Raw genomic sequence first — 15,578 nt, 5'->3', positions numbered from 1 at the left:
GATTCAGAGGCGCTCAAACGGCTTATTTTTTGAGACCTTCTGGGATATGTCTCTGATATTTACTTCATTGGTGCTGCTTTTTTTTTTCATTAGAAACTATTCAGTCTGAATTTTTTCTTCCCACAGGAATATAACTATTGGGCTTTAAAATCTTGTAACCCTGATGAGTAATTTATTTTGCTACAAGATGTTTGTTTGGGTTGCTATCCTCTTGCTAAAGGCTTGAGTGATATTATTAGAAGACTCTTCATCATAAGTAGAAATTTCTTCAAATACGTGTTCCAAGGGCTAATTATTTAAAAATACTTATTTCCTGCAGAGTTCTGCTCAGTCACCCAACTCCTAAAGAAATGTACCAGTCAAAACTTGCTTTATTATGCTTATACCACTTATCTTGCTAAAATTCACTGTAGTAATCTGATTACTTAGGTTTCAGATCATTACAATTTTTAAAATTATTTTAAACATAGGAATATTTTCTTTCATATTATATATATAGATATATATATTTACTTTCAAACTATATAATTGGATTTTTTACCTTGTAATGTAAATGAAAACATATATTTACCTGGTAAATTATGAGAAAACAAGATAATATTAAAATAAGTTACTAAGATTGTATTATATTAAAACAACTTACTAAGATTAGATTATATTAAAACAACTTACTAAGATTAGAATTAAGCATCTTAATTTCAGTGCTCCATAGTAACATCTCTTAGAATTTCATTTATGGAAACCAAACATAAACTATTACTTATTATTTGTGGAATGAGTTCTCAAATCCTGGAAAATTGATCTCAACAGATTCAATCCTATAAACGTTGATCTATTCAACTGCAATCAAGAGGGCTGATAACAAGGAAGTAGTGGTCTGGAAAGTTAAATATATCGAGACATTTTCTAGAAAAAATAGCAATTCTTAGAAAATAAAGCATTTGGGGTGATGTGGAGGAGTCGGGGCGAGACAGAGTGATGCCGAGACAGCACTACTCAGAATTAGAGATCTGGTCTGAGCAGTCTGCTTCTGTAGAAAGAATCTTTAATTTCCACTTGACGTTAAAGCTTCAATGAATATAAAAAAGTATAACACCTACTGGTAATCTAGTTGGGCCAGCTCATTTGAAGAACCAGGGGCCTCAGCCCTGGGGGCTTATTTGGTCAAAATAGTGACCAACTCTTCCAAAATCAGTGAGCAGCACTGCCTGTGTGAAGACTGACTCCAGAGGATTTGAAAAGCTAGTGTGGTAAAGATGCTGTATTTATGGTGTTCAAAATCCATTCAGAGTTGTCTCGGTAGGCATCCTCGCACGTTTCCTCAAGCAGTTTTCTTCTGGACATGATTTACTTGAGTTGCTCTAATGAGTCTCATGGGCACTTACAGAATTCGTGCACCTTGCAGTGGTGCTAATTGGGGTATCAGGTTGTGCTTCACTCTTGGTTCCTAGGCTGTGCGTCTTCAGGGACCCCACCTACTGGCTCGTACCATCCCAGTATCTCTAGGAATACCAGGTCTTTGTGTAACCTGCCCAGAGTCTCAGTTCCTGGTGGTGCCAGCTCTGCTTCTCATGTGTCACTTTCTGAAACTGTGACAGGGATGCAACGCTGATGAGCAGGAAAAATTGCCACCTCAGGTGTGTTTTTCTCATTCCCACAATCCATAGGTTATCACTTGTTTTAAGTGATTCTAATGAATATATGCTAAGTAAAAAATTGCAAGAAAGTTACTATTGTTTTATCTGATGTTAGTAAGTTCTAAAATATTTCTCTCCAGGGAAGAAATATCACCATTTTAAAGTTTCAAAACATTTAACTCATACTTGTAAAATTTATACTTGACTTCAAATAACATCACTATTTTTTGAAGAAAATATCTTATTTTTTTCTGAATTTCCAGAGAGTTATTATTAGTCCTTAATATGTGTGTATCTTTACGACCTCTGTGTCTCTCTGAGCTCTGTCTCCCATCTCAACCTTGATGTGATGCAGCTGTGTTTTAAGAGTTGCCCTCTACAAAATCCCTGAGCTTAACTTTGATCATGCTTCTTAGTCTTTCTGATTCTTTGTGCTTTTTTTTCTGTGAGAATTACACAATCTTAAGATTACTATGAAAAGTCTAAAATGAAAAAAGATGAATTGTTTCCATGTCTTTTGTGGAGCAAAAACATTTGCGAAATAACCTAGAACATATATCTCAGGAACAATATTCCCAAAATTAATTTTTTAAGGTTTAGTATTTAAGCTAGGAAACTGATTTATCTTAATAGATTGGAGCATTTTATGAGTAATATAAAGTAGAATTTGTATGTTAGCTACAATTTATACTTTTATCCAATGTGATACTATAACAAATTAAAAGCTTTGTATATGAATCCCAGTATTCTGAAATAAACCTACACTTCAAAGTTTGGCAAGGTGATGGCAATAAATTTTTAAGTCGAGGACCTGAATAGAACATTAATTTACTGAGGTGATTTTTTTCCTCTGGCATCCAGAAAAAGATAGAACACTAAACAACGCTATTTTATGAAATCTATTTATGGAATATAGAGCCAGGGGACTTTAAGGATGAATAAGTCTAGCATTTAATTATATGCTTATAATTACAATATTTATCACACAGTACAGACTGTACTAGACATTCTTAAAATACATAACCATGCTGCCTAGCATCACAGGAAAATAATGTTTTTTGCAGCACAGTTCTAATTTTGCCAACAGACTCGGCACATTTTCTGTTATGGGTTCCGGAATGAAAAGTACTCTGTGTAGCCAGGGTTACTTGGTAACTGGTAACTTCTGGTAAGCTTGGCTGATGAAAAGCTTGAAAGAAAGATATGTAAAAGTATTTTTGTTTATGTTCTCTATTTTGTAATTTTAATTGGTATGTGTTTGCAGTACCCAGTGATTACATTCATCATGGAGAGTTGATACATGCACATAACACAGCTTCATTTTTTATGTCCCTTTTCCCCTTTTACAACAGAAATATTAGCAGCTTTTTACTCAATAATTATTTTGCACTAACCACTGTGAAGCACCTTCTTTATATCCACTCATTCCTACACTTCTGTAAGGTCAGATTGTCACTACATTACAGATTAAGAGACTATGATCTACAGAATTAAAGCTTCCCTGAATTTCATGACCTGCAGATAGTGCGATTGGGATGTGAAGCTCTATCCCGAAGACTCCACAGTTCTTACACATTTACTATACTATTTTATCTGGACAGCACCCAACTATCTGGATTTCCTTTACATGCAGTTCTGGATTAGACCTTAAATTCATTTGCCTGCCATTTAGGGAGTGAAATGTGGGGTTTGTTTCCTACACTGTGCTGCAGGAAGGGCCCTGTCCTTTGTCTTGAAGTGCATAAACCTTTTTAAACTCTACCTGACTTTAGAGATTCTGACTCCTCCACCCTTTGACGATTCTGTCCACTCACTAAGAACCGTTACTCATGTGTTTTTTTCAGCAAATGAGAGGATGTGGACTAGCTTTACCTTTGGGGAGAAATGTGTTATGAAAATAAGATGTTTTTATTTCACTTGTTTTCCAAACCCTAATTACATTCAAACTATGTTTTTCGACTTTCCATCCTTGACTGTAGATATCTTTAACCAATCCTGCTTGCCTAAGTCCAGGTCAGGCAGCCCAAACAGGGGCTCACCTCAGATTAACTTTCACCTCACCTTTACAGTCTCCACCGAAAGCCTCTCTTCTCTCTCTCTCTCTCTCTCTCTCTCTCTCTCTCTCTCTCTCTCTCTTTCTGACACTCTGTTTCTCTCTCTGTCTCTTTCTGTCTCTCTCTCTGTCTCTCTCTGTCTCTCTCTGTCTCTCTCTCTGTCCTCTGTCTCTGTCTCTTTCTGTCTCTCTCTCTCTCTCTGTCTGTCTCTCTCTCTGTCTCTGTCTCTTTCTGTCTCTGTCTCTGTCTCTCTCTGTTTCTCTCTGTCTCTCTGTCTCTCTCTTTCTCTTTATATCTCATGTGCACACACACACACACACTCAAAGTATATTCATGTTATCAAAACCAAGAGTGTTTAACTTATCATCAGGACTTTGTTAGAAAGATAAATAAATTGAGCTTCTGACGGTAGAAAACCATACACACTAAGACAATGTGATGAGATGTCAAGTCGTATGTCTTAAAAATACCAAGACTAATTATCCTCATTATGAAATAATGGGTCTTTTCACCATAAACTCTGAAGCCCTTCATCATTGAAGTGGGATAAGACTGACTGAGACAGATCCATTGTTCCCTAAAATTTTTTGTATTTCTTTTCTGTTGGGAAATGAAGGAACGATGATCTCTGAATCTCAATTTTCCCTAAAAAGATATTCTTTGAGAAGATTGCAGCTTCAGGAAATAAAAGCAGATGCTGTTTCAGTGTATGGAAGCTCAGACAAGGCCGATAGCTGTTGTGAATTATAATGAACAGCACAACAGTGGTCCAGATGTGCATTAATGCCTCAAAGATTCAGAAACTTACTTATAGATGTTTGGTGAAAAGAATTTTTGCTTAAGTCATTTAGCTTCTCTATATTTCTAGTTTCACCTGATTTCTTCATGGAAATTCAGAATTAAGCTTTATTCTGGTGTGCCCCACAAGTTAAAAAAAGTTAAAATACTATTTGCCTGTGACAATTTTTTGTGGAAGTTCAAACTATTAAACAAGGAGAAAAAAGAATGCCAGCTTTATTCCAGGGGAAATAATTTCCTTCTTATGAATTTGTCAGTGTTGATAAAATGCATGTGAGCTTTGTGTTAGAATAATTCATAATTACAGAGTCACCTACATACCTGTGCATTTCAGAAAATTCTGTAATAAATGAAGGCTTGTTCAAATCCAGACACAGAATTGAGGTTTTTAATGTAATCAATATTTATAGAAAAAAATCAATCACAAGAAAAAAAGTTGTCAACTTACTTGTTGGGTTTGCTTAGAAAGCTTCCAAAATGAAACTTACCAATGACAACTTGTACGTTTGTATAGTGCCATTTAATTGTCTTATCTGTAGGCGTACATCGATACAGTATAGTGCTAAATTAAGCAGAAACGTAAGAAGAACAGAGGTAATAGAAGGACAGGAAAAAAAGAAGCTTGCTCACTGTGCAGCTGATTTTATTTCTTAATGGTTTCTTATTTCCTTCTAATGCCGGCTAGTCTCATCCCAAGTAGAGCAGTTGGCAGAGAACAGAACAGATGGATGACAGGCTCGACACATGCAGTGTATCTGGTACCCAGGCACTTGACTTTTATTTACTAAGCAGCCAGATTTCAAGAACTCCACTGCTCATGTTCCTGTTTGGTTTAATGTACTATCAGCATCTAGGATGCAAATATTAAAATATTGCCATGAAAAAGCACACACATTCTTTGTTTCTCTACTCATGTAGTGGCTAATGGTTTTATCCTGGGTGCAGGTTGCTGAGATCCTGAGCAGGAGTCAGAAGTATAACTAGTATCTCATACAGACATCTCGGACTTTGGATAGTAGAGTTTCTTAAAGGGCTGCTGAGAGGACCTTTGAGCCCTCCAGGACTGGGACGGCCATATCAGGTGTAAGATACTAGGTGAGCCGTCAGGTAAGACTAGAAGATTCAAGAGGCTGAACAGAGATGGCTGATAGCCTTCTCCCTTACAGCCATCTCTGCATTTTCACAGATTACTCAATTCAAAGTTCATGCATCTTTTCTATGCTGCCTTCTTGATCACTGGGAAGAATTGATTAATGGCTCTTTCATTTTGCTCACACAGAGCTTCATTTACATCACCAGTGCAGTGTGTGTTTATGTCCCCTGCTAAAACGCCAGCTCCTCAAGGAGAAAGACTTGGTACCACTCTCATCTCTGCAGTGCCAGCACCTGGATCAGCCCAGGACACCTGAATGATTCAGGATAGATGTCAGGGGAACGGTTCAGAACTCAAGAGGACTAAGCCCCAGGCCAGAAATAGAGATGAGAATAGAGGACAGCTAACACAGAACTGGGCTGAGCACACTTTTCAAGGGAATAAGATGGAAGGCGAAGCTCTTCTATGCCTCACAGAGCTTACAAGTTTTGCATTCTACAATGGAATCTAATAGAAGTCTCCAGAATTTGTTTCCCATTCTTTCATGAAGAAACTGTGTTCTCCCTTTTTTCTCAAACATAAATCTTCATTATCATTCTCTCCTTTGGCAAACTTGGCTGGAAAATTTCCTGACTTTTTTACAGCATTACTAAGACATGGCTTTCTTCACTATCATTTATCACACTGCTACTTACTCAAGATAAGTAACCAATGGTTTTAGTGCCTTGAAGCTCCAGTTGAAGTAACTGATACGGAGTTGAATTATAAATTACTCATCACAAGACATACTTGGGACAGGAAATAGTTTGCAGTAACTGGTATCTCACTGTCCTCATTTAGGAGTTAACTGTCCTCTTCAAATCCCAAGTCCTCTTTCTCCTGTTGGAATACTTGATTCATATGTCACTTGCTATACTTCAGATAGTTCAGTAGAAGATTTGACTCAAATGCCTTCTATTTCCTTATGCTTTTTTGAAGTTTCACATTTGTTTAAAGACAGCTGGTCTGACAATAGAGTGCCCAAACCTTGCTCCTGACTGATCCACTTGAAATTTATCACAATTAAATAGGAGCCCAGACTCTGTAATAGACCCTACAACATTAATTTAGACTCCTTAGCTTTGGAAAGAAAAGCTTAACTCTCCAAATCAATTCAAAATTAAGTGTTTTTTAAAATAACTTAACTCAGTATAATTTTCAGCTCACTAATTTGAAACAGGATTTTAAAATTAAGACTCACTTTAAGTGCTTTAACCCTATGCCTTCAAAATTTCTATTTTTCTCTTCTAGTAGATTTAGTATTTCTGCTTTAATATTTAGATCTTTGATCCATTTTGACTTTAGTGCATGGTGATAGAAGTAGGTCTAGTTTTAGTCTTCAGTCTGGGAAAGCCAGTTTTCCTAGCACCATTTATTAAAAAGGCTAGCTTTCTTTAAAAAATGATACAATCTATACAGTTAGATTCAGTAGTTTGTAACAGAGAAGGAGATGAAGGAATAGAATTGCAGAAAAATGAATTTATTAGCTGTGTTTTGTTTCTTAAGCTTGAGCAACAGCACACGGAAAATCATTTCATATACTTTATGCCTGAACTATTTAATAAAAGAAAAGGAAACAAGAGCAACTTTGAAAGGAATAGCTTAGTGGTTGTAATTGACAAGCCCAGTATAAACAAGCAATTTTGCTTTAACAAAGAAAACTATTAATAGGTGTGTGTGTGTGTGTGTGTGTGTGTGTTGGTCCTGCTGCTTTCTTTTCTATGTAAGAACATTTCTGAGTCAGTAAATTGTGAGTGCCACATTTTAAAAGACAAATTAACTTACAGTATAAACCAGGAGACCAGGGGTCACAATATTGAGAGACTCAAGTTCTTATTAAAAAAGTAAGTTTATTGAGTAGAAGGCTTCATAATGATACAAAAGAATATCACATAAAAGACCTATAAGATTTTATACTGTGCAACTGCAGACAGCAAAAATGAAACCAGTGATCAGAAATTCATGGAAGGTTAATTTAGGTCCAGAAAGTTTGATTCAGTAAGCATACTTGGCATTATTTTCCTTTGCTCTCCTTGGGGCTAATTAAACAGCAGAAATGCTTGAGTTAAAGAAGCTTTTCATAGAGTTAGTTCTGTTTTGAATTCTTGGATTGCAGTGGTGAATATACTGTATTAGTTTATAGTTGTCCTTATATGTAAGAATGCCCATTATGGTTATTTTATAGGCATGTGAACCTGCATATGTGTAAGGATGCTCACATATGTATACCTTCAGGAGGATAGACTTTGACAGAGTAACTCTTACACTCAGCTGTGTTTATTATCCAGTCTCAATTACTGTGATTAAGACATGTACCAACAGTACTTTACCCTCGGTGACTTGCTTTCTCTTCTTGAAATATCTCATAAGAAAAAATAATAATAGGGCCTTGTTTACTTTATGATTAAGAAGGTTTTAAATTGATCTCATCCTGAGTATTTATGTGATAATAAGTCTCATTTGCTAGCTACATTAAACATCCAATAAATATAAATTCAAAATGCTTAAGCTTTTCAACCATATCCAACATGTATATATTTTATCTAACAATTCATTTCATGGAATGAGGCTTCAAAATATAGAAGGAAAAAATTTTTCTGAAATAAAAGAACACATTTTGGATAAGATATCTCAAAAAATTGAATGTTTTGTACTTCATGAAATGTTTAATAGACTACTCAAAATTTAAGAACCTTATAAAACTTCAATTTCTGAAAATTATGGCTGCATAAAGCAGGAACATGGTCATAAATGTAGATATGGCATTAGTCATACACAAAATCAAAATGGAATTTACTTTCTACTGTCTGTTTAATTGGTTTTCATGTTAGAATTCTGGTATTTTATTTGAGATATTTCTTGTAGTTCTATTAAACATTTAATTTTATTTTAATCAATATCAGTTAATTGGTCATGGAAATAGTGATATGCTTCCAAGTGTACACTACAGTCACACATATTCTCAGGAAATATGTCCTAAGTGAAATTATAGGTCAAATTTTACATTTTGCTATAGATATGACTTTATAAAATCTTACACTTTTAAATCAAAGGGTGAATGCTTAACTTTTTTTGAAGATAAACACTACCATGTAGCATATAACTTCATACTTTCTCAGTCAAATTTCATTATTTGTAAGATTTTCATTTACCTGATTCCTCTACATTTCTTTGCTTTGTATTATAGGTTTTCTACCTGTAGCCCTCGAGAATACAACTCTCAATCCAATTCCTTTTAGACAGTATATCCTGTAATAAGAAATATATTGACTCCAATGTCAAAGAAATAAGGAAACTAATAATTTATATTTTACGCTTGGCAACACTGACCACTGGGAAAAGTATACTGATAAAAAGGAAGATAAAATGAAATCTTTTTATTAGGTTTCCAGAAAGCCACCAGCTACATCTAAACTTCATGTTAGTTTTTTTTTTCTCCAAAATCTCAAAGAAGTTATGGTTATTTTGATTCTATGAAGGGTGCTTTTTGATTGTTCCTGGAATTTGAAGATGGGCTATGTATTACAGTAATGACATAAGTAACAATATGATCACAGCAATGGTTGAGTTTTGTCTCATTTTCCATTACCTAGACTTTCTCATGACCTCGTCTGTCATTTGAATTTGTAGTTGTGAAGGAACATGGGTCCTATGATTGTTCGACCTGCAATAGAGAGTGTACTTCACAGGCAAGTTTTGAAAATTATGGTTGTGCTGGGAACCACTAACTGTAGTTTTCTATAATGAATTTGAATATTGGAAACTAAATGAAATCATCTTTTGCCTTCCTTGAGCTAACTGGGAGGGAGGAAGAAGAGATGGCAAGCATTCAGAAAAGGCAAATAATCTGTTACCCCTGAATCATATTAGGGAGGTAATTATTTTATAGGTAGAATTAAATTTGACCTACCACACAGAAGTCCTTGAGCCTGTGCCTCAGAGGCAGCATAAACAGAAGTTAGTTCATACTGCGACATAAATTGGGTGTTAAAGTTTTTACCAAAACATCATCATCCATTAATCTGTTAAGAACATTTAACTATTTATAACTATATCTTTTTGGTTTTATGCTAATTAATCTTTTCTTTTTCAGATAACGACAATAAATATGCTCATTTATCTTACAAGGACTAAAATAATGACAAATTATTAAAAATGATTTTAGGTTTTTGAATAGAGCATCTATGGTAACTTCAAAAATAGCAGCAAGAACTTTGAATAGCAGAGTTTGCAGCTTGTTTTTCAAAAGTGCTATCAATATTTCCAGACTTCTCCACATTGGTACATGATGGGAAACCCACTTGTTTCTCATGAGATAACCAGTGGCATGTATTAGGTCATTTTGGAGTACAGAGTTATGCTTACAAAATAAATCACAAGAGGGAAGAGGCCAATAAACTCTGGTTGTTGGAAAATATAAAATTTACCTAAAATGATCGTAGCACCTGTGTCAAATGAAGACACATCCTCTACATCATAACTTTGAAGACTGTTGGTCCCAATTAACAGTCCATCTGGGTGTGACCCTGACCTTCCATGAGGCAGAGGGAGGATTCTGAGCACCACTCTAGGAGCACAAGGTACACAGAGAGGGCAATGAGCAAAGCAAAAGACGAGGTGTTTGTCCTTACTTTAGATTTTTCCCTCTAAACAGTATCTTTGGCAGTGTAAACACTACATCAGTGTATTTTATTGGATCATATGCCATATCTTGTAATGTGTAACTTGTCATATAGTATAAAACATTGTATTAGATCAGTGATCAATGATGAAAATAATCTGATCCTTTGGACAAATGACCATACTTCTGTGATGAGCAACAAGAAACTACCTTTCTATAGAATATTCCCCAGTGTTAGATACTTTGTGTGCTTTTAGGATCAACTTATCAAATGAAGTTTCTAATAGACTTGAGTGAAGTCTAAGATCTTGAACTGTAAGAATTTTTAAGTGATAGAAATGTTTATTAGGTAAATATGTTTTATTGATGCTTCACTGCATAATTACACTTAGCAACAAAGTTTAGTTCTGTTGTGATAGCAGTTATACTGTAGAATACTTTGGTAATTTAACCTTATTCTTGAAAACAATGTATTTATATATCAGGGCCCTTATAATACACCATTTTCAAAGATGTATTAATCAAAGAAGTCTGTTTAGATTTAAAAAGACTATATCATTGGTATTTTAAAGTTTGAAATTGTGATTTTTTTCTTCATATATTTGATTTTGTGTAGGTAATTTTTAGAAATGATATCTGTGTTCTATAAAATGCTTAAAAGCTGTTATTTTCTAAATCATAAATATTTGGGGGATATTGAGTAGGTCAAAGAATTCCTAGTTTGTTTTGTGCTACCTAGACTTCCAAACCCAAGATCCAGAGTAATTCTTGTAAACAGTTAAATCCCTAAGACTCCTTTCAGAATATGCACATCCATCTGGGAATATGTTTTTCTAGCTGGTGTGCTGTTTACAAACTAGACTTGTCAAAGACATGACCCATGAATTCCAGTGATGGAAACGGATAGGCGTCTACTGAAACCATTTTACCAAGGTTTTTACCTTTTTATCCTCTAAATAAGCCACCTGATGCCTATCAGATAAATAAAAAGAACTAAAGATTCTTCCAAGTAAAGTTTTCACATAAATTGACATTGTATATGACTTCAAATTTGTTCTAAGGACAATCCATAGATATGGATAAGAAAGTAAATGTGTTTGTGTATGTGATAAGTGTATGTGTGTTATATATATATATATATATATATATATATATATATATGTCCAATTTTAGGCAAAAGGACACTGACAAGCCGGAAATAGATCTTTTTCCAGAGACAAAATAGGCAGTCAGCTAGGTGCACAGAGCTGAAATGTGTTAGGATTCTGGTTACCACCTGGTTCCTGTGTCATCATCTGTAATACGGCAACAGTAATAGTGTTTACCTGATAGGAGAACAACCCCATACAAAGTGCCATGTCAGACTTTAGATTTCACCCAGACATTTGAATGAAATAAGTATTACTAAATATCATGCCAAAAATGTATGCTGTGAAGACCATGGGACCTCAGTTCAATTCTCAGGAAATGCTAAGTTGGGTGACTTTGGATATGTTCGTTAACCTCTCACTGCCTGTATCTGTGTTTTAAAACTGAGCTGGTAGTCCTGCAGTTGTGACATAAAACATAGATGTAAGCCCCCTTTACATTGTGGGTATTCAGTGTAGGGCTATGCCTACAACATTAGGGTGATTGAAGACCACACACACATGAATAAATGTACCTGTTCATTTCTCTTTGTAACTTAATACAGTTGATACTGTGTGTTTCTTTTAGGGTGAAAATGGCTTACCTGGGGCTCCAGGCTTACCTGGTCAAAAGGTAAAGAGCTTTTGTGTGTTGCATATGAACTAAGAATTTTAACATCATAGCAGTGGAAATTGTATATAACATAGTAGAGATTCAAAAAATATATTTGACACAACTTAATTCCGCCAGATTTTTGGAAAGTGATGACGAATCTTTCCAAAGAAGACCCAAGAAAACAATTCTTTCTCAAGAGAGCACCTAAGGAAGAATTTTATCAGAGGACTTCAGCATCAGGTTCCAAATAAGCCAATGATAGTGCCCTGGAAGTTGAGATAGCTACTCCAGAAATGTTTTCACTGCTTACAGCCACAGTCTAAAATGTAGAGTAGAACAGTTTTTATTGCCTTGGGCTAGACCTGACACCTTCCCATTTATTCTTCTTTTTAATAGCTCTGAATGCATTAAAAGTAATCATTACAATGGCATAATATTAACTATTATACAGATGTTATGGATGCCAAATATCTTCCAAATATGTCTTTCAGAATGGCACACTCTTGATAAATAAAGAAATTTCATTGGCAAGGCTTCTATAGATCAGTTTAGCATCTTTTTATCAAGATGAACTTTTGTCTTATTTTGCTCTTCAAAGACAGCTTTCACTCACATACCGCTGTGACTGTGTATGACCAGCATTCCTGGAAGCTCAGGGACTAGCACACTCCCATTTTCTGGAGGGTCAGGGGGTCAGGTCAGGTGGGGCCTCCTTCCATAACACAGCCAAAATAATCCCACCACAAAGGAATGCATTACTGGTGCAACATTAGATGCCTGCCAAAGCCAAGTATAATGTTGCTAGACAAACTTTTTAGGTTTTAAACATAAGGTGTTAGAAGTTACATTAAGAACTTAGGGTTTTCTCTGTAGCTAAAAGTATCATTTTAAAAACTTTATGCACTTATAGTCAGAGCTTTAAGAAAAGAATCTTTTATCTGCCCTCAAAAGAGAAGAGGTTGAACTGGCAGCAATATGGTGGCAAGCTTTTGAATTTCTTCACTGCAGTTCTAAACAAAACCCACAGACACAGCATGTGCCGCATCTGCGAGGCAAGTTGTAAGCCAGGGATGTGCAGATTGATCTCCTGGGAGATGGCTTGGGACTTTCCAGCAGCTGTTTGTGGTGGCTGCATCCCACTGACATGCGGCTGGTGTCACAGCCTGGCCTGGCAGCTCCAGTGTCAGCTTGAGTTAACAGATTGAGTCCAAGTACATATTTCAGGACAAACAGTAGGAAAAAAAGGACAGATCATGGTGGATATACCTACAAATTAGCCTATTTTCTTTCCGTGTAAATGAAGTCAAAATATTATGGCTCATGCATGCATGTAACACCCAAACCTGAATGTACCCATACATAATAGCTTAACCTGTATTTGATTATATATACAAATACATGCACAAACTATGTATATGTAGATAGAATAAAAAGCTGGCATTCCTTTTCATATAATTGATACGTATTTTGACTATACCAGTATCCTCTGTGGAGCTTGCAAAAATAAAAAACACTTGAGATAAGAATCTCCCATCTCTTATCTCTGATCTGTGGGACTTCTCCATAAGCGCTTCTTAGGTCAAGGCCTCTGAGACTGAAGGAAACGGAAACTGCCCTCAGCATTCATTCTGTCACCGTGAATGGCAGATGCTGAAGAGGCGGTCAGTACATGAAAGGAAATCAGTACTATGAATACTATGCCAAATTAAGTGGGAAATGAGCTTATCAGATCACAGAGGATTTACTGAAGAAAAGGTATGTAAGCCTTTGAGGATAAATTTGGCGATTGGGAGTCAATAGCCCGAAGACCACCAGTCCTTTCTATGACTGAGAGGCAGGAGCAGAATGGTGGTGGGCACATTGGTGCTGGTGTTGGATCAGGAGCACAGCTCCGTGTTCAAACATGAATCGATTCACCATACAAATATAACTGGAGTGATAGAGCATGGTGGTCCAGTTTCTAAGAACTCTGGCCCTACTGAAATAAGTAATAATAGTAACAGGAATAGCTAACAGTTCATGCTGGTTACTAGAATGACACCTTTACTTCTCCAATCAGTGAGAAAGGTACTACTGGCATACTTATTTTATGCAAGGGAAAAATCAGACTGGTGATTACTAAATTGCCTTGCAAATAGTGAAGCTACTAGAAAATTATTCCTTCGGTATTTAAGAATACTTAAATGTTGTATTAATATTTGTGTTTACAAGGTAGGGATAATTATTTAAAATCAGTGATCTTTTTCATTGCTGGAAGCTGTATTACTGTAAATATTACATGTATTATAAGTATCGTTTCTTTTACTGTGTCATGTTTCTCTTCTACAGGGAGATCAAGGTTTTGAAGGCATCAAAGGAGAAGCTGGTGAAAAGGTACACCTCTCTTTTAGTGCACTGTAAAGATCAGCTGTACTCTTGAACATATTTTCAAATGTCATAAAGTTCTGTGTTTTATATAAACAATTCAGTACTCATAAAAATAACTGCAAATATTTACTTCAGTTAAATAGACCTAATATTTTGATATGTCACAAATCTTTCTAAATTTACTTAAATGGTAGTCAGACATTTCTAGTTCAACACCTTCCATGGTCATACAACAGATTAAGCCACTTACTAAGCACTATATTTTTATGTCATAGTGTCCTTGGTCCATCATGTCCAAGTGTTTGGAGAAATATTCACCTGTTTTATAAATAGGAACAAATAAGAACTAACTGTAATAGGATGTCACATAAAAAGAGATAGCATAATAAAATTAGAGTAACTTCAAAATTTAATAAAAGGATGATTTTAAAGGTATGAGTGTGATATAAGAAAACCTCAAGAACTTGCAAAGTCCAGTGGACCCTTTAATTCCCTCACAGTAACCAGTCCCAGTAGCAGAGAGACCTGTTGGAGAGGCTGGGGATAGCAGCTGAGAAAAGCAGGCAGCCCAAGGCAGTCTGCCCCAAAGAGGAGCCTCAAAACTCTCTACCCCTATCCCCATCACTGGTCATCCCAAAATGGGAGTCAGTCAGGGCAGCAGCCCACAGAGCTCAGGCTTCTGGGCACCAGAGCAGGATGGTAAGGTAGACAGTAGGCCTTGAGATACCAGCTATCATCCCAGGGCACCTTTTAACAGAAAAAATTCTGTGTGATTAATTTGGCATTTTAAGAGAATATTTTGTTTCAATAAATAATTACTAAAGCCCTTTGATAGTTTAAATGGAAAACTACTTAATCTTTTTTAATGAATATTTTTATTGTTGAGTATTAAGAATACAAGTGCCTGGTCCAGAATTTCCCTTCAGATGATGATTTGAAAATTCTTCTGTCTTCCAGAAATCTACTTTTGTTTTAAAATAAAATAGCAACAATACCATTTTTTGTTTTGTAATTCTTGTGTACATCAAATCTCATGTAATTAAAATGCCAGAAGGAAGACTATATCATCACAAATTAGGCAGTGATGCCTGTATTTAGCTTTCTTGACAGTGATCAGTTATTTGCTTCTTCAGTATTTATAGAGACAGGGAGCATCTATTATAATTATAAGACAAATTACACATGTTATAAGCTACATAATAATTACTTGCCTCCACTAAACTGGG

The 15,578-nt window shown here is 35.6% G+C and overlaps 1 protein-coding gene across 3 annotated transcripts in view; it reads left to right on the top strand.

The window, feature by feature from the left end:
- Col19a1 (collagen type XIX alpha 1 chain) overlaps positions 1–15,578 on the top strand; it is a 305,188-nt gene that overhangs the window by 72,143 nt on the left and 217,467 nt on the right. For all 3 annotated transcript variants that reach the window (XM_003478284.5, XM_013142233.3, XM_005007610.4), the window contains 2 exons: positions 11,959–12,003; positions 14,314–14,358. In XM_003478284.5, coding sequence (XP_003478332.3) covers positions 11,959–12,003; positions 14,314–14,358 — 90 coding nt within the window. The remainder of the gene's footprint in view (positions 1–11,958; positions 12,004–14,313; positions 14,359–15,578) is intronic.

This window comes from Cavia porcellus, unplaced genomic scaffold (assembly GCF_034190915.1).
Source record: "Cavia porcellus strain 051 isolate PalLab524CR breed Dunkin Hartley unplaced genomic scaffold, mCavPor4.1 scaffold_16, whole genome shotgun sequence".
Classification (NCBI taxonomy): Eukaryota; Metazoa; Chordata; class Mammalia; order Rodentia; family Caviidae; genus Cavia; species Cavia porcellus.
The sequence above is the reverse complement of the archived record's forward strand: the minus strand, read 5'-3'. Positions and strand labels throughout refer to the sequence as shown.